Source organism: Falco cherrug, chromosome 12 (assembly GCF_023634085.1).
Source record: "Falco cherrug isolate bFalChe1 chromosome 12, bFalChe1.pri, whole genome shotgun sequence".
Taxonomy (NCBI): Eukaryota; Metazoa; Chordata; class Aves; order Falconiformes; family Falconidae; genus Falco; species Falco cherrug.
This window is the reverse complement of record NC_073708.1, coordinates 14536177-14562456: the sequence shown is the minus strand read 5'-3', so window position 1 is coordinate 14562456 and position 26280 is coordinate 14536177. Positions and strand designations below refer to the sequence as shown.

At 39.3% G+C, this 26280-nt stretch overlaps 1 protein-coding gene across 2 annotated transcripts in view; it reads right to left on the bottom strand.

Moving 5' to 3' along the window:
- Window positions 1-26280, bottom strand: part of PLPPR5 (phospholipid phosphatase related 5) — a 232785-nt gene that overhangs the window by 16182 nt on the left and 190323 nt on the right. For both annotated transcript variants that reach the window (XM_055724447.1, XM_055724448.1), the window contains 2 exons: window positions 7963-8095; window positions 5404-5654 (listed from right to left, as the gene is read on the bottom strand). In XM_055724447.1, the coding sequence (XP_055580422.1) occupies window positions 5404-5654; window positions 7963-8095 (384 nt within the window). The remainder of the gene's footprint in view (window positions 1-5403; window positions 5655-7962; window positions 8096-26280) is intronic.

The following is a 26280-nucleotide window of genomic DNA, read 5'->3' as shown; positions in this document are numbered from 1 at the left end:
TCCTGGGCTATGCTGCAAGCTCTTCCTAGCTGTCTTCTTTTAGCCATCTTCAGGCTCACCCACACAAACATCTACGCTCACGAAACACACACCTAAGAGGTCCCAGAGTCCCCTTTTAGTTACAGTGGAGCTACTCATCAGGCTGGGTGCATCAGCCAGGAACAAGGTTTATTTTCCTAGCTGATTTCCCAGCCTAAGGCCCAGGGATGTGGGTAGGAAGATCCTCTCTCTGCTTGCTGTTTTGGTCCTCCCTGAAGCAGATGGTCTGGGGGACTGACAAAGAGACAGACAAGTCCATTAGTGGGCAGAGAATAATGACTCATGAAATGACAAGCAGAAAGAGAAAGGAATCACTCTACAGGCACCTATCCCAGCCAGTGCTCCAAATATAAATTATCTCATGTTTTGTTTTGCTTTTATAATGTGTTGTTTTTAAAGAAAAAAAAAATCTTGAACTATTAATGTAATATAAGTAGCATTATAGATATTCCACCTGATGAACACACAACTTTCAATAGTCATTATCCCTACAAGAAAAGACATACTTCGAGATGAAAAAGCTGAGAAAGCAGTGGCCTATAGTGGATGGTACTCTATAACCAGGTTCAATGTTTAGTTAGAATCCTGTTTGATATTCTAAAAGCTCTTCAGTTTCCTCAATTAATAATTGTTGGGTCAGGTTATTTCTAGAGCAAATCACAGTCATATTCTCAAATCATCTGGGCCTTTCTGCAACTGCCCACTGAAGATTTTTTTTTTTAGTGCTTTTGAAGCCTCCTCCAGTTTTCCTCATAAGTTTTGCAGTAATTATTGATGACCCTAGACAAAAATTGGCTTTCAAAGTCAGGGGTCTGGGTTGGCAAAAGGACAAGAAAGCTCCAGAAATGCTGGACCTTACTATTAAGTTTCCTACTATGAGCTCCCCACAGTTGTAACTAAACAACTAGAGAAGAAAAGAGGTATCCTTCAATCTACCAGGATTGTAAGCTATACCCAAATATTAATTAAAGCTGATTCAATCTACAGAGGTCATTATCTTGAGCAATTGAACTGTAATGAAGAACTGACTCACAAGAAATACCTAGAGGTCTTTAGATAAAAACCTGAATCAAATTGAAATGTTATTTTGCTATCCAGCCCGAAAGTAACGCAGTCAATGTATGAAGCCTGTGATATATGTTGTACAATCAGTATTGAGGGACTTTTACTTGCTGCACTAGATGCTGAAAAATAAATTCCAATTTCCTACCACTGCCCCTGAAAAGCAGCAAAAAAATCCTTTAATTCTTCAAGTTCCTAACAAAAAATGGACAAAGCAGACTCAATAAGGTGGTGCTGCTACTCCTTTTCCTCCTGAACACTCCCCTGCACAAGCCTATCAAAGACAGGCCTGTCACACCTCTGCCAGTTGCCCATTGAGCAGAAACCAGACAGTCACTTCAAGACAAAGGAAAGGTGAGACAACACCTACACTTATAGACTGGAGTGACATGGAGCAGAACGTCACCATGTTGCCACCACTGTGACCCAGACTGCCTTGCTGTCTTTTCACAGTGACTTATAAACACAGTGAACAGCAAAAATTATACGGCAGAATGCCAGGAGCAAGAACCTTGCAAAAAAGATGATCACTGGCCCAACAAAAGCTCTGCAGAGGAAAAAATTGTCAGCTTTGCCTGCTAGCTCTGCCTGAGGCAGTAGCTGAGGCCAAAGTTTCACAGTACAAAGCAACAAAAGCAGCCTACAGACTTCAGGGCTATGTCAACTGCCAAGACATTAAACCTGCTCCTCTATCATTACACATCCAAAGCAAGTCTGAAATGTATGCAGTAACACCAAGTTCAAACACTACCCTATGGACAGGTTGGTTGCCAGCTGCGCTTGTCCAATGCAATAAGAAAGAAACAACGAAAAAGCAAAGTTTTATATAATGAACTAAAGTTTGTCTTGAACTACAACCAGCAATGACCAATCCCCCAAGTGCTGCAGCACCAAAGGTGATTAACAGTTGTCAAGTCTCACATTTATATCCATGGGAATAAATTGACTAAATCTTTGCACATAACTTTGAAACCCTACCCACCCCCTAAAAAAAAACCAAAAACAGAAAGAAAGAAAGAAAGAAAAAAAAAAAAAAAAAGACTCATGACTTCTCATTTCTGTGCCTCAGTTGTGGAAAAAAACCCAAGTATGTGCATACTTGGCTGCTTCAAAATATGCCTCTAATTGTCCAGGCTGTGTCAGCTTACACATATTAAAATGTGGCTTATACAATTATATTCTATTTAATAAACCTTCAGTGTTTGCCTTAACACCCATGGTATCAGATGCTGTTCCAGCTGAGAAAGGGTAAATTGCAATGTTGGTAAGAACTGAAAACAGATGCAGTGAATTTACTAACTCAACTCAAGCAAAAACAAACAAAAGATCTGACTTGAGCAGATACCTAAGGATAAATCTAGGTAGCAGCCAACTTGGTTAAAGATTTTGGAATAGATTTATAGTACTTCATTTTTAAGACTCTGGTACACTGGAAAAAAGAAACTTAAAAGTCTGAAGGTGAATGGATCCTTGAAAGTGTCTGTGTTTGGAGCAGGGTAGAGAAAGCGCCATAGTGCTGTGCTGCCATGCAACATTTCCACTGCTAAGTCTTTCTTGATAGGTACTCAGAGAAAGTAATGGAGGCAAACACTACAGAGAGGTCTAAATATTAGCAATACAATTGTTTGAAAAAGACTGTACTTTCAGCAGGAGGGGAATTCAGAGTTACCATAGCAGCCACCCACTCTCAAAAGAGGGGAGGGGGGAAAAAGGAAGACTCAAGAACTTAGATGAAAAAAGAAGCTATTGTTAACAAGACAATATGCACAGATGCTAGGTGATAAAGATGTGGCTGCACTTAAATGGAATGAGATAGGGGAATTATTAAATAAAGCATACACTTTGTTTTTAAATGGGTTGATCGGTGAAATCACACAAGTCTGTTGCTTAATTCGCCCCCTCTGAGACCAAGGACTCTGGATCAGCTTGTTGCCTGCTTATGTCTTTAAGCTGGTTTTGGTTTGCGCACAGCTGGCTCAAATATCCAGGGAGGATTCTGTAACGATCCTTCCCTTTCTCCCAAACATTTCAGTTAACTAAAAATAAAGCATATTTTGTATCAGAGATTATATGATCATGAAATACTAGCTGAGTAATATATGGAGATCTTTATGTCCATGCTCTCCATAACAGTTGTACCACAGCCCATACAAAGACTAGGCTACTGTTTAAATTTTCTACTCCAGTGAATAGTGATGAGAAAGTTATTATTCAGGGCCAGCTATCCTGATAAACATCATGACAGTGTAAGGACATGACCCCAAATATTGGAACACTGCACTTCTTTCTCTGTGTGTAATAAACAGTACTTTTAGCTGCAACCATGCAACAGGATGAAAAAAAAAAGAAAAAAAAAAAGAAAAAGAAACCAAACCTGCCAACATTGCATCAAGGACCTAAATTGCAGTCTACAACTTAGTGGATACATCATAGCAATTCACTTTATTAGGCAGCCTATAAGAATTCAGAAATCCTGAGAGCAGTTTATAGTGCTTTAGTTAAATGATGACAGTGTCATGCATCATGCAGCAATACAGTAATGACACAGGATATATTAATTTCTGTGGTTACCAAAAGATTATAAAGTCATGAAACAGATCACAGCAGTTTTAGTTTTTAGTGTTGCTAACTGTATATCGATCACAGACACCATAAGGTTTGCATTAAGTATCCGTGCTCATGTCAAAAGCCATTGATGGTAGGTATTAGACCTTACTAATATCTACTTTTTTTGTTTTTAAAATGTATTAACACTATTTTCTTCCTGCTTTGCAGTAGCTGAACAGTTGGTTTCCTTTAGTTACTGTGACTCATGGCAACAGTGGAAATCCAACTTTACAGATGGATGAGAAAAATAGGAGCAATTAAAATGAAGAATGCTGAATATTTTCTAAAATAGCTTGTGCCAAATTTAGAGGTTTCAGTGAAGCAAAGCCTTAGCTATCTCCCCAAATAAAGGCAATACTATTAAGAGTCTTACACTTGCCTGAAGTTAGAATAGAACTTTATTGCTCATCTCCTATTTGCAGATACACTTGCCGTACTAAACAATAATCCACACCTCTTAGACATTGCTCACACGGAACTTTTAGTAAATGCTGTTGTCAGTGCTGCAGATTTTAAGCAACTGGTTCTAAATCCATATTCAGAAGCATGGAGTTGACACACTGTCTGTGGATGGGATTGGGATATTTGCCATGTTGGCAAGTATCAGTTTCCAGATCAATCAGGAGTCAAAAGTCAGCTCATTAAATGTATGCTCAAAAGCAATACACACACACACACATATATACATGTGCATATCTGCACACATACATACACACATACACATATAGGCAGGCTACTGTTCAAATACTGAGGGAATAATACTGAGGGAATTTAAGGGATGACTCCTGACATGACCACAAGGGTACACACACGCACACTTGCCTAGTTTCCCACTGACACTGCAAAGGCAGCCCTGAGCCCATCCAAAGGGCTACAAAGGACTGTGATTACCAGCGCGGGTCGGACTACAACAATGTGCACTCCAAACTAAGCCAAGGGGTAGTGCACAGAGTTACTTGAGATTCGTTAGCCACTCTGCCGCTCATCTGCCCCACCACATTTCTCAAAGCCTCCAAAACAGCTCTGATGCTGGACAGTAAACACCAGTTTTTACCCCAGGCCTGTTCATTGCTCCCAGTATCAGAGAGGAGAGAGAGAGGAAGGGCTGGATTGTCTTGTAGCCCACTTCATTACAGAGTAAGAGCCAAACGGACTTTGCATGTGCACTGAGGTACCTACAAATACCAATTCCGATACCTAAAGACATGCACAGATCTCCGGCAGAGATCATTTACATATGCCCACTCTTCTGCTTCACCCCACCAAAGAATATGGCTGTGTGCAAGTCTACTAATCTGTACTGCGTTAAAATATGAAAGGAACCCACTACCAGTCACAGGCAATCACTACCCTTATTCTTTATCACCCAACAAAGCCTCCTCCCACATTCTCTGGAAATTGGGAAGAAGTAAAACAAAAATCTGGTTATCCCAAAACTATAACCCTTTTTGGACAATGTGCCCTCTGTCAGCATTGCCTGAGCTTTCAAGGCTCAGAGAACCACTACATGTGTAATTGTCAAAATTAAGTCCAATGAATCAAATTCTCAAAGGCCTCACAGTAACTCATAGAAGGTTTACATCTATAAAAATCAGCCAATAGTTGTCTTATCTCGCCATTCCTCCCTCCTCCACTCACAGCATGAGCCATTTGCTCTCAAAAATACAGTGACATTAAATAGTACAATATACTTACAGCCAGATACATAGCTGCATATATGCTTAGTGCTGCTTCTTTGGATGGAAATGTCTTTCTGGCTTTCATGATAAGGTCTGGATTTCCAGTACAGGCATGTACGCTACTGATGAACTGTGTATATTGTTTACATCCAAGTGCTGTATAGTTGGGTTTACAAAGTGCAAGAAAATGTGGTGCAAGATTCCCTGTTACTACTTGTCCAGCATTTACAAAGATGTCCGTAGCAAACAGTCCAAATGCGTAAATTCCTAAAGAGGGAAACAAAGAGTTAAATTTCCTGACAATTTCTCTCCAGGGCAACATACTATAGTATTTATCAAAGTAATATACCAGCTCTTTGCATTTAAGGACATGAAAAACCTTCACATGTATTGTACCCTGAAGACCGTGACTCACGTTGCAGATGGTACTTCCCTATACATCTGCAGCAGCAAGACTGCAACGTACCTGCACACCTGATCTCTCTCCATCCTTCAGAGGAACACACTCATCTCTTATACAAATAGCCCAATTTCCTAGACCTCATAGCCGTGAATCTCCACTGTTCAGGGTGGACAGCTATACTGGTACCTGACTTTTGCCCAGAAAAAGTCAAAGAGAAGTGACAGAGGCAACTTCTTTACCCTATAAATCTGTCTGAGAATGAAGGAAGTTTGGCTCTGATGGAGAAGTAACTTGAAAAGTCATTAACACATACTGGACAAACATTTTCTTTCCCTTCGCAGCTGTAAAGAAGCTGAAGTACTGAATAATTCAATATTGCCATGCACGAGTTGTCTTCATCTGCCTGCTACTGGGTACATCTCTAAGCATGGTGTATTAGTCATAATATCAACACAGTAAGCTAAAGATCTATATGTTTGAGGAGCTACTTATGCTAAAGACCTTTAATCAGACACATCAGCAAAGCATTAAGCACATGTACTTGTTCATCAGAATGGAAATGCATGTATCTGATTACTTAAAAGAAAACAGATTTCTGCTATTCTGAGGTCCCTTTCTATACTTTTGGAAGCAGGAAATGAGCTCTGGGAGGAAATGCAGACACAGCACCACGACTGGGAGGCACAGCTAGCAGGTATGTGTTCAAATTCTACCTGAGCTACAGATTTCCTCCTGTATTTCCATGGGCAAGTCACCTTACCTTCTTCATACTTCAACTCACTGTGAATATAGCATGAGTTCTGGCAGTTCCCAACTTCATGGGGTACCCCAAGGACTTTAATGGATATACACCACAGCAGACACAATCCCACAGAAACATGTGCATTTCTGAAGGTCAGGTTTATTCCTCAAAGCTAGAGGACTGAGGATGATTTCTGGGATGATTCCTGGCTGGTCAGCAATGTCACACTGATGTTAATCCACCCTGAGCTGCTAGACACCGGGAACAGTGGATTGTGCCTAGCTGGGTGGCTGCACAGAAGGGCCCTTTCAGCAAGCCCCGCGGGTGTGCACTGCCCCAACACAGGTGGCCACATCACTTTGCGTGAATGTAATGGGTAGTGATGCCTCATCTGGTAGAACAGTGCAGAGGCCTCTGTTCATCCCTTCCTTCCCGATTCCTTTTTGCTTCTCTGAGCAAGGAGGGCCCACCAAGTGGTAGGGAAATGTGGGCACTGATTACACACAGAACAACTGGAGCAGGAGGAGCTCCTCATCATCACTCTCCACCTCCGCTGGAACTATGCAAGACAGTCTTGTTCTTAATGACTTCTAGCACTCCTGTGACAGCAAGCAATTATGCTCTTAGAAGGCTGGCACGCTGTTAAAACAAACACTGCAAATACAGACACAGCTGCACATGCCCTCCCTCCCCCTGCCACTGGGGCACACAGGAGGATTAGCTGCCCCAAGGCTTCGTTGCTCCAGCTGTTTCTCTTGGATACAACCATGAGTGAGAAGCAAACAACAGAACTAAGCCCTGCTGTAGCATCCCTGCACATATTAAAAAGCAGCACCTGGGAATATCCAATAGACATTTTGCATGGTGGTACTTCTCCTTCCAAACACATTTACAATGAACTAAGCAGAAAGGATGACATCTCATATCTACTGAAGTCAATGGGGGAGTTACAGCTGACTTCAGTGGAGCATGGATTTTGTATAGTTTTCTACTGAAGACTATAATACAATCACCAGGCTAAGAAAGTCCCTAAAAAGGGCTTGGCTTCAAATACAAATTTGTGTCCTAGTGCCTTGAACTTTGGCTGCTATGTGTGTGCATAACCAAAAGAAAAATATCAACTATAGTTATAGCACAAGGATACCTCCTTCCTCCACTGGACCCTATGCCCGGCCTGCTGGTTGTTTACCCCCTTGTGGTCTCAATTTTTTGTATTTTTACTGCTGTTTCTGCAACTGTTGGTTTTTTTTTTTTATCCTAAATTCCAAGAAGCTTCATTTGCTACCCAAAAGGAGAGAACTCACTGCAACTGAGTTAAAACTACACATGAAATGTTGTACGGCTATCTGAATATTTTCCTCAGGTCAAAATTAAGACATAACTGATCACTCTCATCATTCAGAAAATGAAAGCAATAATTTTGCTCATACCAAGGAATCTGATGGTCCTGCGCACCAGTGGATTTATATAACAACAGTCTCCAGTTAATATTGTTTTTTCTTGGTTTTCAAAATCCTTTGTAGCTAACTGTAGACAAAACACTGCAGTTTCTCCAACGATAATCTTAGGGAAGGAGAAAAAAAGGGGAGAGAAATGGCACATCAGATTATAGCAAGTAAAATATATTAATATTACAGAGACAGCTATCTCATCTTAAGGAAACAAGACCACATTATTGAACCAAGTTCTGTATGTTAATCTTCTTATAAGGGAAATATTCTCTTTTAATGCAAATGAAGTAAAGCAAGCCTTTAAGTTATAAATTTCTATAACCAGGACTTGGAATTGACATAACATAACCTAGTTTTCAGGATGAGGGGAAAGAGAAATCTATTAGTTCAAGAACAACAGATCGCATAATGCACAAAACATGGACCAAATTAATGGCCTAATCCTGGAAAATTATGTTGAACATTTCAGTTCCCACACGGCTTTCACGGACACTCAGCACTTCACAGGGTTGAGCTCTAAATTCTGGACCATGGGGAGGGGGGAAAATCACAACAGAGCTCCTGTTCACATCAGGGGATTGGTTCGCCAGGAGGTACTTAACAAGGTTTGATTCATATTTTGCCAGCTAAGTTTATTAAGTCTGGCTTTAGCTTTGTTTCTCATGCTTGAGCAAAGTGTCACTACTGGTATTTTAACATCAAGCATGGCCTGTTTCACATTCATTACACCAAAATGAATGAAGTTCTAATGTCCACAGATTTTCACCATCCACAACGTGAATAAAGAAAGAAGAAAATCACAAGGTAAGAAAAATATAGGTTTTGAATGTAAAATATCCCCTTTAAGATTTGTATTTACCTGTACAGCAAAACATGATCTTTAATTCACTCACAACAATTATGGTTTAATAGCCAAAGCCAAGCCTTAAGCGTGTATCTATCTAAACCTACGATACTGAAGTTTTATGACAGGTAGCACAAGTATAATCAAAAAGAGTAGATCAGAAGGGTCAAATACTGACCACTATATTCCAGCTTTGATTCACTGTGGGACTTAAAGGCATGGCTCTTCCACCCCTTCTATATGAAAAGCAGTAAAGCTTATTGATAGGTACATCACACTTTGATGAACAGGAATGCAGACCACCAAAATTAACAGTCTTAACACTACACAAATACAAGAAATAATGCCATCAAATCTGATGCAGTGCCTAGATTTTTCTAAACCTTTGACCTAACAGGAAATCATAAAACTTTTCATATATCACAATAGGTCTGAATAGTTCCGCACACAGCACTGGTTACAAACCAGCAAAAAAAGCCAAACAACCAAAAAACCCCCACTATGGGTGATAGCTCATAAGCACAGTTTGTTGTCAACAGGAAGAATGCCATTAATGACCTTAGTTATTTGTAGATCAACAGAGTTGACTTTGGGCTAAATTGTGACACACAGAAAGGGAAAGTGCTTCTTATAAATAATGTGGCACAAATAACAAAAATAACTGTGGCAGCAAGCGTGTAAAAAGCAAAATTCAGTTTGTCACAGAAACAGTCATCATCTATTACTTTAGACTGGCTTCAGATCCTAGTGGAATTTTTAGATGAAACAGAAATCTCAATATCTGAACTAACGAATATTATCTCTCTACTTCGATGCAAGAATATTTTCAGCATAATGAAGTACAATTCCTTCATCTATAATTAACAAATGATTGGTACGTATACGAAACCTAACTCAACCTTGAATTCAAGGTAATAAAAATTATAACAATGGTAAGGAGAATTCAGCCCAGTGACCCCTACAGCTCTCATGAAAAAAACCCAAAAAGAACTGTTTTCGTATGATTCATAAAGGTGAGAACTGAAACACTACGATTTTTACTGTGAGTCACAGTAACTCCCTTCTTTCCTCTGGCATAACGAAACATCAAGGACATCATGAACACAGTCAGATTCTGCATTTTAACTGTTGGGTGGGGTTTTTTTTCCAAACTCAATATGTTTCAGCAAAATTATTGCAGATTTCCAAACTCCACAAAAAAGCAGAATCCAGCACAAAGGAAACATCTGTGATATACAGTGCTCAACCTTTTGCAAGAACACCAAGAGAAAGCGTGCCAGCAAGCTGAACTCCCCAGCTCTGAGCAGCCTCTGAATCTGCTGATCTAGGAATGCAGGCTCTTCTCTTTGGTTGGTAGGGAAGCTGGGGTTAGCAAATGGGTGCTCATTCAGTTACAGGAAAGGAGATCCTCACTTCCAGCAGCCTGTCTTCAACAGCTGCATCTAGGTTCTTGCTGCTGGCAACAGTTCTTCCTTGCTACAGCTTCTGTCTTTGATGGCAACGTGGATGAAGAAAATCCTCTGCTCCAAGAATAGCAAGAAGCGGTGTTCTAAGTTCTTAGCTGAACAAAAATACTCTTGGAGCGAGTACGTAGGTGCAAGGGTCATAACAATGCAGAACTCAGCTAAAGACAAAACTTTTGCTATAGTAGGCTTAGTGCTTTGCTCTCAGAAGTAGTCAGAGTGGGATAATGCCATTGAGCACAACAGGCATTCATCTCTGTGCTTCTGTGACTTTACTTTGATGGAATCCTTCCGGAATTTGGCAATAAGTATACGTTCTGCATTTTTCTGTACTGGCAACTCAGCTAAAGCTGTTCTCCTTCCTCTTTCCTTCAGCACAAGCACTGCTCACCTCAATAATCAGCCTACTGATGTTTCAGAAATGGAAGGAATATCTTTTTCAGTCTCAGTAAGTCCCAGGAGAGATTCTGTTTCCCAGTGCAATTCCCTCCCCTTCTCCTCTCTGGCACTACTGGCAACAATCAGCTCCACAAGGTAGAGGAAAGGGAGGGTGATCTCTCCTTCTTGCCTGTTACCAGAATTTGCATGTCTAGTATATTTCAGGAAGCAAAAATTTCTGTATTCACTCACTAGGAGGACCACCATCACCCATTCCACCATATGTGCAAGCTGCAACCAGTCAACAAATGACATTTGATGTAACAGAACTACTTGTGTACTTCTTGGCTAGAGTCTCAGGCAAAAAGGTTTTGGAATATTTAAAACTGGCAGTAGAGGATTGCAATGGAGAACGTGAAAGCTCCGACAACATAAACTTTTGGACAGAGCTACAAAAGTTCAGGTGTAAAAATACAATTTACAATGAAAAAAGTAAGGCTTAGAAGTAACTCCTACCTTATTCTGTCTAACAGGGTCATATTACTTTAGATTACTATACAGATTTCCTGAAGAATGATATATATTAAAATTCTTAGCTCACAGATATTTTAACAGCTGTTAAAAGCAGAGGCCATCCTTCCCTAAGGCTGAGGAAACCTTTTTGACACATAATTATAGCATGTAAAGTATAAAGGAAAAGAACAATTTTCAGCTGAAGACTAACACCATAAAGTACAGGCTTCCCAGTATTCTAAAGAACGTACGTGGTACATAACTGATACAAGAAGGAGCAAGACAAGAATGACCACCCTGCAGATATCAGCCTAAGCTCCAACAGCCAGTGATCAGGCCCTTGTTCCACTGCAGTGTCCCTCTGTAACAGGGAAGGCCCTCAGTCCTGGTTCACAATATAAAGTGTAACAAACAATACAAAAAAATCACCCTATATAAAGATATTTAATATTAATACATACCTCATAACTAGCATTTAGGTAATCCTTTCTTTTTACGGAAGCATGGAAAAGAAATATTAACTCAGCAAAATCTAAATTACAGGAAAATTTCTCATAACCATCTCCATGGCAATTGTATCCTGTCAGCAATGTGACAATCCACCGGACAACCAGGAAAAGAGTTTAGGAGGGTTGAGATCTATAATTAATATTTCTTCTTGTTTCACCTCTTAGCTCCTAATTAAATTATTAGCTCATTGATTTTCATGGTGGTTTTGTACTAGCAATATATTTATTGCCAACCACCCAATACCTGAACCTTTCCTTGTTTTCTGCACAGCATACAGTGCACATTCCCTACACAGAGTCCTTCCTCCCAAATAAGTTCAGGTTTTTTCTGTATTAGTCATTTTTCTGAATCCAGGCAAGCTGTTCCTAGTTTCAGCACTGCATCATGTCAATTTAGAAATCTAATTTGTCCTTCCCAAAATCATCCATCCAGTATATTCTTAACTTGGTTCTAAATTCTGAGCTCTTTTTCAACTTGAAATGTCAAACCTGACTGATTCCAAATATTAGAGCTAGAGCAGCTCTGACCTTGTTGATTTTCCAGTAAAGTGACTCCATAAACAAACTTCCCCTACTGTCACATACAGTTTACAACAGCCAGCACATATATAAATAAATGGCCTTATACCTGCACTTCTGAAATACTAATGAGGTTTATTTTATGCACTACCTTCTCATATATGATGTAACTTCCTATAAAAAACCCAGGATTCAAGTTAGAATAAAACATTCATTTGGATGACAAGATATCTTAGGGTATATTAATGCATTTAAACAAGATAAATCCTGAAATTTAAGGTTGATGATCTCTACTTGGGATTAGGAAAGAAATTTCTGTGTACATATTTGTAGATCTTTCCAGTTAACACCTATTTTAAGGTATACAAACGCTCATGAAATATTTCATATGGGCTAGGGAACATGGTAGAATACATGATTCTCTCTCTGCCAGTTCTCAGGGTTATGCTGTAGCTACAGCAACTGCTCAGATAGATGAGTAACGCTGAAAAGCAGTTACTGCATTAAAAAGACCACTGAATATTCATCCATGTTCTGATCTTCTTGAGAAGTTCAGTTGACAATACTGTGCATTGTAATTTCTCATCTGACTTCTTTTCGTTCATTGTATTTCTCTCATTTAGGCAGGACTTGAACTGTAACCCAGGCTTCTGTGAGACCACCTTCAAGAAATAATATGGCAAGGGATTGTCCTTTTGGGGAATAAGCATCTCAGGCCGTCCACAGGTCTACTTTTCTCTAGAAGGAACTTCCTCACACTTTCTTATCAGGCAGGAAGGGAAGTTGGGAACTAGAGCTAAAAATCTTGGGGATGATCTCTGCACCTCTAGGCAAATTGTTACCATTTCAGTTGCATGGTCTCCCCACTCATTTCACTTAAAAGTTGCCACAAAGAGCGTGGAGTAGATTTCTTTTAAAAATATGGCTTCCATAGGCTTTGTTGTTGCTGCTCTTTGTATCCTCCTTCTTAACTTCTAGCAAGACCATGAGCTATTTCTGGCCTATTTCCCCTTTAAAAGTGCCATTAACATACCACAGCACATGGTGGTCTCTAGAGTTTGGGAAAATCTAGCAGCATAAACCTTGGTCTTTAGTGATGCTGTAGATAAGCTCCACTCTCTACTTTAATCTAAAATTACTGTGCTAGGTGACAGCCCTGGCAAGAAAAGCAGCAACAGTATTTCCAGCAGTAGCAATTTCAAGTTCATTATGCAGAGCTTTCCCTTGAGGCCATTTTCTTTATGTTTTTCTTGTTCTCATTGCTTCTTGCTTGCTTAAACTGACAGCAAATACCCTGGTTGATTTTCAGTGAAGTACATTTTCTATAGTAAAAAATGACCTGTAGTTTTGAGGAAAATGAAAAAATAAATCCTAGATAAATCTGTCTGCTATTGATTAAATACGATATATCCCCCCTTGCCTTCAGCATGGAGATATAGGACCATACCGCATAGCAGCTTCTGAAGGTCTGGAGAAGAGATGTGGAAAGGAAATTGCTTTTCTAGAGAAAGATGTGAGAAAAAAAAAAACCAAAAAACCCAACAAAACAACTCAGTCTTTTTTTTCCAGTAAACTTTGCTTTAAAAATATGTGCTTTCCATTTTTTGAGAAAAACCCAAAATTATAGAGTTCTTGCTATACATTTTGTCATGGCCATTTACAAAATTAAAATAGCAGTGTAAGATTATATATCTAATAGTCAAGCATCTGCTTCACTTATATCTCTGTAGCGCAGAATATGGCTATATGCTAAACACTAATGTTGCCTCTGACAGGGATAAATATTCGTCACTGCTCTTTGTAATACACTGTACATATAGTCAGTATGCAACAATGGTAAAGGTTGCTCACTTCATGAAGACTTCATTGCTATGTGAAAGCAAGAGGGACATAATAACCAAACATTTATAACCAGGGAGCTTCAAGTGAGGCCCATGAGCACATAATCATAGAGACATCGACAACTTCATCATTCACTGAATTATCTACATACATTACTTCACCATATGACAGAAAAAGAAAATTCAGTCTCTCTAAAAGCTTCCTTCCCTCCCATTCTTTTTCTTTTTTTTTTTTTCTCCTGAGCAATTGATCGTGTATGCAAATGACATATCCTCTACAGCATGTCGGCATCACCCAACAGGCAAAGCCTCTGCACAGCAGAGGGAATCACACAACGCTGAAACAAAAGTTCAGTTATATATATATATATAAAAGATCATTTTGAGAAACAGTTACCAGGACTCTGGTATTCAGAGTGCAACTAAGAGAAGGGCCTTGTGCCATCACCACACAGGGCCAGAGGGCCAGACATGGCTATGACACCAGGTCCGTGACAGAAGCAGAGGGGCAAACAAGCAGCCCCTCAGGGTGCACCAGCCCTGCCAGGCTCTGCCTTGACGGGAATATTTGCTCCACATTCAGCCTGCTTTACCTACTGCACTTGGCATTACATTCCCTACTCATGTCTACTAAACCTTTACATCACTGTGAGATGAAAAGTATCCAGCTGCTCTGCACTGCAGCTCCCCAGGGGATTAGAAATGGCCAGGACGCTAGGAAAACAAACTCAATAATGCTAACGTGGCAGCCCGGGGGCCAAATAGGTGTCTAGCACTTGGCTCTGAAACTAGCTAACTGCTGTCATCCTTTCACCACACTGAGACAAGTATTCTTGGTGAACACATACCAAGAGGTAGTAGATAACAGACTTTTGTGAGAACTCTTGCCCATCCACTAAGCTTTCCTAATTTTAAAAATGAATACCCAAAAGCTAGGAAATATTATTCTAGAGAAAATTCTAAACATTAAAAAAACTAGCAATTTTGATCTGAAAATGGTGAGGGGAAAAGAAATAACTAATTCAAAACTTCCTTCTAAAAAGCATCAGTTTACATTTCAAAAGGTAAAGTTACTTCAGGCAGATATAGTCCAGACAAGGTTCTTATAATAGGGAATTCATATGGGGTTTAAGCTGTCCTTATTTTTTTTTTACAAAAATGAGGATGCAATTATCCAAAGTTTCCAAGCACCACAGCTTCCCTCTACAAACACACCTCATTAGAAAGATGGGTTGTAATATGACCAGAGATCAACTAATTTTAGTCTCCTGATCTGAATGATACCAGAAAAAGGTGGCTGTCACATATAATTATTTGATTGAAGATTCTGAAGAACTTTACATCAACATTTTTCTTTTTTCAGGTGCTTAGCGTCAACCTTTAAAACACCATAATATTTGTGAATGAAAAACAGAATGGTCAAAGCCCTATCATTTACCTTCCCTATTAGAAGATTAATTCCATACAGCATGTTCAGCTATGCGCTCAGCTGTATCAAGGAACTCTTCTACTGGACTTCAAGTGATACATGTGAAAAGGACTGTGGTTCCTTATGGCCTGGCCCTGGTAAACCCCTTTGTTTCTTGCCTGCCCAGGAAAACAGTACTTTGTTCTGTCTGTTGAGGGAGATTGGTTTCTTAACCCTTCTGTGCACATTGAAAACATTATTCCTTGACGAGCACAATACCAATGCTTATGATATCCATACCAATTATCATTTCCAACAGTGATGTTACTTTATGCTTTAAACCTTTAGGTGATATACACAATTGCACTTTTCTACCCAGGATGAATATTCAATTGCTAAATTTGATATAAACGGTCTTTCATCCCTGTTTGAATAAAAACTGATTACATAAAAGGCATCTCTTAATGATTCTGGTCACAAAGCAGTGGTTTTACAGTCAGTATATGACTGGAGCCAACTGTTCTCAGAGGCTCAGAGGAAGGAGAATATCTGAATTTCCTGCTTTTCACACTGCCTTACTTCTATTTCACTTCTACTCCAGGCCAGCCACATTTTGCAGATACATTATTCCCAAGATCAGTTCAAGGAAAGCCACATTCACTGAAATGCCACCATCATCGAACAACTGAAACTGAAGGACCAAACACTGTAGCAGTGTAAGCACCCTGCGCTTATAGCCTTACAGGCTGCATATCTGATCAATACCTGTAAGATTCCACAAGAATTGTTTTCTAGACTTCTGTGGCAAAATATGTGTGCCTGAAAAACGTACACACATAACTGTATTTTACTTATGTTTGTTACTGTAATTAGTATTTGTTTCATAATGATAAATTTCAACAGACGTCTCATTAAAATAATTCTGTACTTTTTTATTAAAAATTATCTTCACAATAGCACTCTTTGAAAGCACATAACTAGCTCCACTCCTACTATAATGGCCTCTGTATAAGCATCCCTTCCTTTACAATTATCTTAGGCTACAGTATAATTGCCAACCCACCAAGTACATTCAGGCCATTATGTTTTTCCAGTTGAAATAAAAGGAAACTTCCCCACTAAATTCAACAGGGGCTGGATTTGTTGTGAAAACCTACAGCATTCTAGATTAAAAGCAATATTTCAGCCAAAGGGGGGAAATGGACCTCAGCTATGAATGCCCAAGAAGATAATAAAATCAAATTAGGAAGCCAAGTCAAATTTAAAGGATAGTAGAAATAAGTATTTGGGAAAGAAGTTTACCAGGTCAGATAAATCAGAAAGAAGAGTCCAAAACTTTAATGCCCACTCTTGAGCCTATTACCTTAAAGTCATTCCTCTAATATAATACTTTATAGTCTTGACACTGCAAGCATTACTGCAAAGAATCCAGGTGTCATTAAAAATGAGTTAAAACCACTTTAAAAGCCATTGCATGGGAAGCATCTGATCTAGAGCTATGACTTTATTCTGAACTGTCTCACATTGGGTTTACTCGTGTGTAATACGTACATTCAGTAGATACAACAAACCAGCAGTAAAACTACTGAGTAACAAACCCTGACAGTATTAATCCACACTTTAATACCTGTGAAAGCCAGGAAATAAAAGACCAAAGAAAAGTAGAAACTGCAACTTGGGACACAGTGCAACTTCAGTGACACAGTCAAAGCAAATGAAACTGTAGCTCTACCAAAGTTAACTTCTGAAGCTTCACTGACTTCAGGAAGACCATGATGATACTCCCGGAATTGTCACTAGAGATGCTGGTCAGTGAGAAAGGAACAGAAAGAAAAGGAGATCAGAAGTCCCTCCTTCAGATATGCCCCAAACAACTCATAAGCCCAGATACAAAACAACGGGTGACCATTTACCTGCATCTCTTTCTCTCCTCAGACTTGAAAGCTGCAATTTCGCAGTTATGTCTCCTTAAGAATGTTATTATAATAAATTAATATACTGAAGTGGTGTTTATTAGAAATAGAATCTTAATGAAGGCATAGAAGTGGGAGCAGAGAACTGTTCATGAGCATCCTAAGTTTTAATAATCACTTACCTCTTCTCTTAACAATGCAATGATAGTGAAGCAGCCAGCAAGCTTTTTCACAGAACATTGCACAGCAGTAGCATATCCCATTTGTCTTTGATACATATACATGTAGAAAGACTGTTTCAATAATGATTCTGTATATCCTGTAGATGAAATATGAGGCATTTACTTTATGGTTTTCTGCAAATATGACTTGCACCACTCTCACCACTCTTTCAGCTCTGCTACACAATGTCTATTTTACTGCTCCTGCCACAAATCCAGATGGCTGCAGATGTGCAGCTGGCAACACTATGTTATCTGACCCTGTTTAGGAGTTTACACAATGCAGTGCCTGAATTAAGAGGAAGTCCCAAGTGCCCTCATTAGCACAGCAGCCAATGAGCTGACACAGGAGCAGCAAGAGTGGGAAATTTTAGCAAAAAATTCCTAGTACAGGAAATGCCTGCAAGACAGAGGGGAGATTGTACACTTTGCTGTGAAGACAGCAGAGCATAAAAACAGCTCTTTTAGGCATGCAATGGTATTCTGAAAACTAATTACGAAGTCTATAGGCCAAAGTAAGCCCAGCTACTCTTCTTCACTATGTGACTGCATCTTCTTCCACTCCTAAATACAGCATAATGGTTTACCTTAACAAGGATCACCTCCTTTACACAGAATTGTAAAATAACAGTAAACATGTTGCTGGCTTTATCAAATATCTTCATAAAAGCTCAAGTGGTGAGAGAAGCATTTTAAGGATGAATGAGTCTGTTTAAAAATTTTAGATCTTGTGAAGCTTTGACACTGGCTGTCTTCAAGGCAGACTTTATAAGAGCTGGCATTTGGTCTTTGTAAAGACAATAAAGGAATATTAGATAAAATACATAATTATTATGTAAATGTACAAACATATATTGTGTTTTTCATCAGTGTTGGATGTAATCTCTTATTATTTGAGCAACTTAAGAATAGAAAGAGAAGTTCAAAGTACGCAGTGTTGAAAGGTGCTTTCATACATTTGGTGATATGATAACCCTTTCAGGTATTCTGGTGTTGTGTACTAAACCTTTTTGCTATTTTCATTCAAAGTTTAAAACACATGTGAACTAAACTGCAGATACAAATCAACCTTGTAAACATGGCTATTTTATGGCAGCATGTTGTGCATACACACTCACATACATAAATATATTGAGTTTTTTAAAGAAATATCCCAACTTTATGACTTCCTTCTAATCACACAGCAATCACAATCAATTCACAAATAAAAGAAATACTGAGTAAAACTGCAATACTGACTCTTAAAATGAATGAGATTCCATAAAAATATTTTATCAGCACCACACACGCTCACGTACACTGCTTCATCTCAGGAAAGCCTTGCTATTCCAAGTAGCACTGAAGTATGTGATTAAACTCCACAAATACCAAGATAATTAATTAACAATTAGTACAAACCTAGCTCTTGTATAATTCTTTTCATGCACAAATCTCCTACTGCTTTACAGAGAAGCCTAGTTTCACAGTAATCACTTAACAGCTAGGCAGTAAAGGCTCAATGTATATCCTGCTTGGGTGGCCAGATCCCTTTATGAAGTCGAAGTCTGATAGAGCTTAAACCCCAGCTATGTATGTTCATTCTGCCAGCTGCAGATGTCCACGCACTATTTACATACCCTAAGGTCAATCCGCCTAGAAACCTCATCTGCCGTTGCTAAATACTCTGCACAGTCCCCACGACTGACTGAAGAGCTGACTTCAGTCAAGCGTGAGCACTTCACAAAGCAGAGTCCCCATGGCTGACTGAGGCACTGACTTCAGTCAAGCATGAGCACTTCACAAAGAGGACCATCGTCACAGCCAGACTGTCCTTACCACCATCCACGTGAGCACGCTTGTGGCCTACAGCGGGATGCAGGACAAGCTCCTGATTCCTCCCTCAGGCCTCTTGGATGCTCAGACTCACCTGTGTAGTTTGAGTGCATGATGGCAGCAGCCTCATGGCAGAGCCCAGATATACCCCAACAGGTCCAAGGACACCCCCCATAGGAGCAAGAGAGGCAGAAACTATGGAAAGGCTCTGGACACCAAGCTCAATCTATGTATGACCAAACTAGTATTAAGCATGTGCTGAAACTCAGGCAGGTCCACACATTGCTCTGCACAGAGATGAACTAATGCAAGGAGAAGTGCAAGGAGCACTTCTGCGATTGGGGAGGTCAGCCTTCAGACACCAGCCTGCAGCAGTCTGACCATACGAGGTCCCCACTTGTGAGCAGAGCTGTGTAATGGACAGTCTGTGCACCTACTCCATAAAATCCAAAGAGGTAACATGTCTTGGCCCAAGTCTCAATTAAAGCAGGTCAAGCTCAAATACTTCACCTCATGCTCCCTGCAGGCTGCAAATTGCACATGGTTGCTTACTGCAGCTCAGCTGACCCGTGATTAAAAAGTCTTTAAGCAGAATTAATTCAGTCATGTCTGAGCCCTAAATTGCTATGGACAGGTCACAGAAATCCCTATTACTACCCAGAATAACTATACTGGGAAGCTGAGTTCCATTTACTGATTCTATTATTTAATACTTTAATTATAAAGAAGCAAAAGTAAAAATTGACCAAAGAAAATCCTCATTAATATTATTCAGAGTTTGAATGACAAAATGTCTATGGCTCAGATATAGGGACAGCATGAAACCTACCAGCCTAAAACAACAGGTGTTTCAAAATGTTACGTAGAGAAAGAAAAAAGAATAAGAACAGTAGGATACTGTTGGGCTGCCTTCTGTTCTTGATAGCTTTTAAAAATTATTATTATTTAGAAAAGAAGAAAAGTCTAGTTTAGGAATGAATGTCTTCATACACACTCCTTAACTTTACATGGGTGACCCGCAAGAAATAATATGTGCAGAGAAGGAAAAATATCTTTTGTAAAAAAGAAAGCCCTTTAAAAAATAGCTATATTGCACTTATAACTGGTTTTACATTAATACAGATATATTGTTAATGACATTTTCATATGAATATATAATGTATAATAATGATGCAATGGATAACTATGATACGTTTATATAATACATGCAAAATTACCGGTAACAGTGTACGTTGTCCAGATGGTAAGTAGAAGCAGAACCCACAGCCTACTGAGTTTTCACCCAGTATAACCAGAGGGGGTTTTATGGTGCCTCATACTCCAGGAAATGGCATCCAGGATTGAGAGTCAATTTTGAAGCTGTACTGAACTATTTATTAGGTTAATAGGAGATTAAAAAAATCGTGATATAAACAGTAATTTTCTACTGATGACTTCTTAGTGCTTTACACTGAAAATAAATATATTCCAACCTTCCAACTGATCATCTAATAGAAGTGATCTTTGCAAAGCCAGGTTGCTGAACAGATAGCAAGGGCTATAACTTGCTCTCTAATATCACGTTCACTGCACTACGAGTGACTAAAGGACTAGCATGTTTACAATAGTATTCCTCATTAAAACAGCATGCCACATGTACATGCTTTCTGAGTACTGGAGATGTGGTATATCCACCTCAGCTAGGCTTTTTATTTGCCATCTATAAGGTACCACACCTCAGCTAAATAAGAACCATTTATGTTGAAAGCTGGGCCATCACTCCAATGTATCTGAGAGATGCTGCAGGAGCATTGTAAAGCTTTTTAAACATCACACTGCTTTTAAGGCTGAAAAACACAGCTAAAGCTACTTACAATTCTACTTTGGCTGTCATTTATTATATATCATATGGACACCCATCTCCTCAATTCTGCATGATGAAGCAAGAATTGTTTGGTTGAGAAACTGATCATTACTTCAAGCCTACTCTTTTACATTATAAACAATGCATACAAATTCCCTAATCGCACAGGATTAGTTGGATTAACAGTTTCTCACTTAAACATAAGTGCATAATTTACAGGACAAGCAGGCATTCAGCTGTTGCAAACAGAACCCTGTCTGCCTTTGTTCACATCTGCTTGCCACTTTACTTCCAGAGAGCCCATCAAGGGATGAAGCATATGGCTTCGATATTGTTAGTGTTTGTAAATAGCATGCATAGCAAGCACAGCAGATATCATACATTCAATTGGAAGTACAAACATAACTTCTACAGTTCACATAAGCCATCCCAGCACAAGAGGAAGACAGACATAAAGAATTCCCAAGAAAACCCACAATGGTTCTGAATCTTTTGTTTCTCCTGGTTACAGCTCTGTTGGATTAGTGGTTTTACACTGAGATAAAACCAGGATCAGACTATCAAACCACATATTTGTCTTACGATGTGTCTCAACAGGCAAATACTGACATCTGGTATACAAAGTTACTGCAGACCTTAACAGTGTGATTTATTTTTTGTTCTTAAGTAAAGTTGCAATTATTCCTTCACAAAGGAAAAGCATGACATAAATTTTCCCTTATCTTCAACATCTCCTGCTGGCATTCCCCCCTTTCAAAACAGTGGTTTTCTGAAGTCCCCAGCATTCACACATTTAAAAAAAACAAACAAACCAACAAAACAAAAAACCAAAACAAAAACAACAAAAAGCCCCCATGTTTGACATGTCTTTTTTTCTTCTCCCCACCCTACTCCACGTGAGAATGGAAGAAGAAAACTATAAAGGAAAAGAAGCTGCAGCTATGCACACAGGTTGAAACAGAACTATGAAGAGAGAGATCAAATGTGCCCTTCAAGAACAACGTGATCACAGAGTAAACAAAGTACTCTGGCAATTCCTTCTTCATGTAAAGTCTTAACAGCTGTCAAATGTGCCAACAAGAAAAGGACACGTAAATAAGCTTAGTTAATTAATAAATATTCCAGGATTATTGAAATAGGTCACATATCAAGGAGCTAAAGAGAGTTTCTCATACAAGTAAAACCATTTCCATTTTATTTCAGGGGCTAAGTTTATTCTACCCAATTCATACCAGTCTGGATGTGCAATTCCCATCTTCTGTTGCATTACCATTGTCATTTCAAAAACAGCATTAGGAGATGTTAAATTATTGCAGCTACCTACCTAGCAAAAAACTTACTGCTCCCCAAAAAGAACACCAGAACGGACCCGAAAGACCCACTTTGCTGGGCGATTCCTCTAACTTGCTGTAAAGGTGCATACAAATGAACACTTGAATACCTCACTGCATACTCTTCAAATTTTTTGCCCTGTAACACAGAGCTGCTAGCAACTGTGCATCCTTACATTATTTATCAAGTTTGCTTGAATTCTTTCTGGCAGAAGTGACAAAACAGCTTAGGCTCCTTCAGGATGCATAGAGGCCACTTCTGCTTCAAGTAGCAGAGCAGGTAAAAAGTCTTTGATTCTGCCCCTGTGCTTTAGTTTTTACCAATAGTATCAAAGTGTCCATAGAAACTAAAGCAACTTGGTACCAACCAAGAAGCAGAAAAATAATCAGCCTAAAATAGATGACAGAAACATTTGTGAAGGAAGTGCTTTTTTCTGACTAAGCTCAGGAATGAAGAGCATCTAGGGTTCTCAGGTATGAGGGTAAATTTACAGATTCCTGGGACAGCTAATTCATAGAGGACATTTCCAGAAATACTTTTCTTGGAACCTTAGTTCTACATTATTTTTTTTTCCCTTAAGTTATAAGAAACAGATAACAGAACATTTTGATGTCCCCAAACCGAATCACAATCCAGCACCCTTTTTCATGTTCAGCACTAAGTTATACCAGAGTAGAACAGTTTCAATGAACTACAGGCTAACTAAAAGCTGCTTTGAAAACAGCATTTTGAAAACTCAGCCTGATAAAATCTAATCAGTCCCTGATGCCAGAGCACACGAAATTATAGCTGCCAGAAAGAAAACAGGGACTAACAGGCTCACAAAGGAAGAGTGAGATAGGAGCACGCCCAATCACATCAGCTACATTTATGTGCTGGAAAGAAACAGTGCATCTCCTTCAGGTCTCTGCATATTCAACTACTCTTGAGCCACCTAGACCTGGAACTATTATGAGACCAGCAAAGACACCGAAGAAGACAGACATGAAATCTATGCTGATCCTTCAAAAGGTAGCTTCTCTTTCTCATTATTCACAGAATTGTCCTCATTTTTCTTAAAGCATCAGGGTACAGTAAATTCAATTAATGAACAATGATTTGCACCTCTCACTTTACAGGGGTTTTTTTGCCAGGTTTCAAAATTCCTTCCTCAAATGATCAGAAAGGAGAAAGTTCCTGACTAAAGCTAAGCTGAAAGCAGAATGCCCGATTTTTTAGATCCATTTCTTGTTTGGGATGTGCCAATTTAAAGATTCATCCAGTCTACTAAAAAAAAAAAAAATACAGCACAATATTTTATGTCTGAATGGCAGATATTTTTTCAATGATGATATTAAAAGGATAATCCTAAAACTAATTAGTCTTTAATAGGTTTACAGAGAAAATATTAATATGCTAGGAATTCATGTAGGCAAATAGAACAGTGTATATTTTACGAATAAGTACTGTAATCATCCGCTTGTTACTTGGAAATAAAAACAAACAACATTTGCATAATAAAACTGTTTACACATCTAATGAAAGTGTGTCATTATTTCCTCCTGGCGTTTATACAACAGTCAGCATACATGGTAGGTCAAATACATTGAGTTTTACAGCCATTATTGCTTAAACAGTTTTGACATTTTAAGTAATTCATATTAGCGTGTGGACTCTAAAAGAATCCTTGTGCACAGTTAATAGTATTTTAGAGAGGTCAAAATTATTAAGATCTATCAGAAAGAAATAATGCAGAACTGATTATACTATAGATTCTGAAAACATGAGACACTAGCCTCACAGTTCTACAAATCATTTTACTGGAAGCTAAAGGATTAGACTGACGTATATTTCCCAAGCTACATCTGTCATAACAAGTCTAAAAAAGCAGCCAGCCCACTGAGCAAGAACTGGCACCTTGGGAAATGGCTTAAATAGCACTGAGCTCTCAACTAGCACTTTTATGTTTATTACGTATTTGAATAGACTCAAATCAAGAGTGTATTTCTTCTTTGCATTTGATTTAAAGATAAAAATTTAAAAATAGCATATTAAGAATTCCACAGTGTAACAGAAATTTCTGGATATTAGTGCTACCGACAGTAAAATGATGGGAGTGCAGAGCTAGCAGTATTCTCCCAACCCTGAGTCACAAAGACAAATGGGAGGAAGGGAGCCCACAGGGGCACTGTCTCTGCAGGAGTCTCATTCTTCCATCGCAGAATCCGGCTTTTACATTCTTTTACATTGCAATCAGAATTGCAATTTCAGCTGCATTTACTTTTGTAGAACATTTCACTGTCAGCCTGCCTAATGCTCCTTATGCAAACACATCTACTCACTCAAGACATTACTTTACCTGTGCCTAAAATACAATTTAGGATTATTATTGGTTCCACCAATAATAATCTAACATTAGAATGGACCATGTATTTTGTAATACGTTACACTGCAGTTTTTTCAGTCTGTTTTTAAAAACAAAGCAAACACACACATACAATTGGGCCCTCAAAATTCTCCAGTGAAGGAACTCAAACTACAGATTTGACAGATAAAGAACAGAGCGTATACCCTTTAGAGATAGTCCATAGAACACAGAAACCCAATATTGTAACACATCCTGCTTCATTGCATGGAACCTGCATAAAAGCTGGCAAATCAACTGGAAAAAGGGAAAGGGAGAAGCTCTGCTCATCCTATAGAATGGCTGCTAGATTCCTCTACAGGTTTCCTACAATCACAGAATGGTTTGGGTTGAAAGGAACCTTAAAGACCATCTAGCTCCAATCCCCCTGCCATGGGCAGGGATGCCTTCCAATAGACCAGGTTGCTCAAAGCTCGTCCAGCCTGGCCTTGAATGCTTCAAAGGATGGGGCATCCACAGCTTCTCTGGGCAACTCTGAAGTTGCAGGGACTTGAAGCAGATATGTCTATTAGTGGACAATAAATTGATTACTGTTGAAGTGAATAGCACAATAATTTGACTTCTTACTAGCTCCTACATGACCTAGGAGATACTGTAGAACAACACAGTTCAGTTGGAAGGGATCTACAATGATCATCTAGTCCAACAGCCTGACCACTTCAGGGCTAACAAAATATTTGGTTAATAGTTTGTAAATACTTGACCAAAGACTGTAGATAAACAAACCCAGAAAGTCCCAAGTGCAGAATACAAAACCTCTTCCTTCAGTCACAGTTTCCCTTTCCCACACCAGAGCACCTGCAAGTAAAGCATTACAATACAGCAAGCAGTCTCTGCTTTTGCCCTGGGTCTCCATTTCCCAGATCAGACTCCCGAGGACCTGAGGTCAACTGCGTCTGTCCTTGGATGGCATGGGGGCAGGTGGCATGGGGAAGCAGCTAGACACAGGAATGGAAGCACGGGAGCAACGCTGCACTAGTGCTGCAGACATGTATTACCAAGAAGTAGCATTTTAAAGATTAATCTGAAAGTTTCCAGGATTAACATGGTACTCACAGGTACATGGCTGTCAAATGACCAAGCTCATTATTTATGTTTCAGGACATGCATGTTGCTGCCCTGTGACCAGACACTCAGCTCTACCTCATGGCTTGACACTTGGGTCTGTTACTGCAGCTCTGATGTGGCACAGGAGTTTTGGATGAGCAGCCATGTGACAGCCTCACAGCAGCAAAAGACCCATGGCTGATGAGATGCTCATCAAGACAGATCCAGCTACCGCAGCATATGGAAAGAG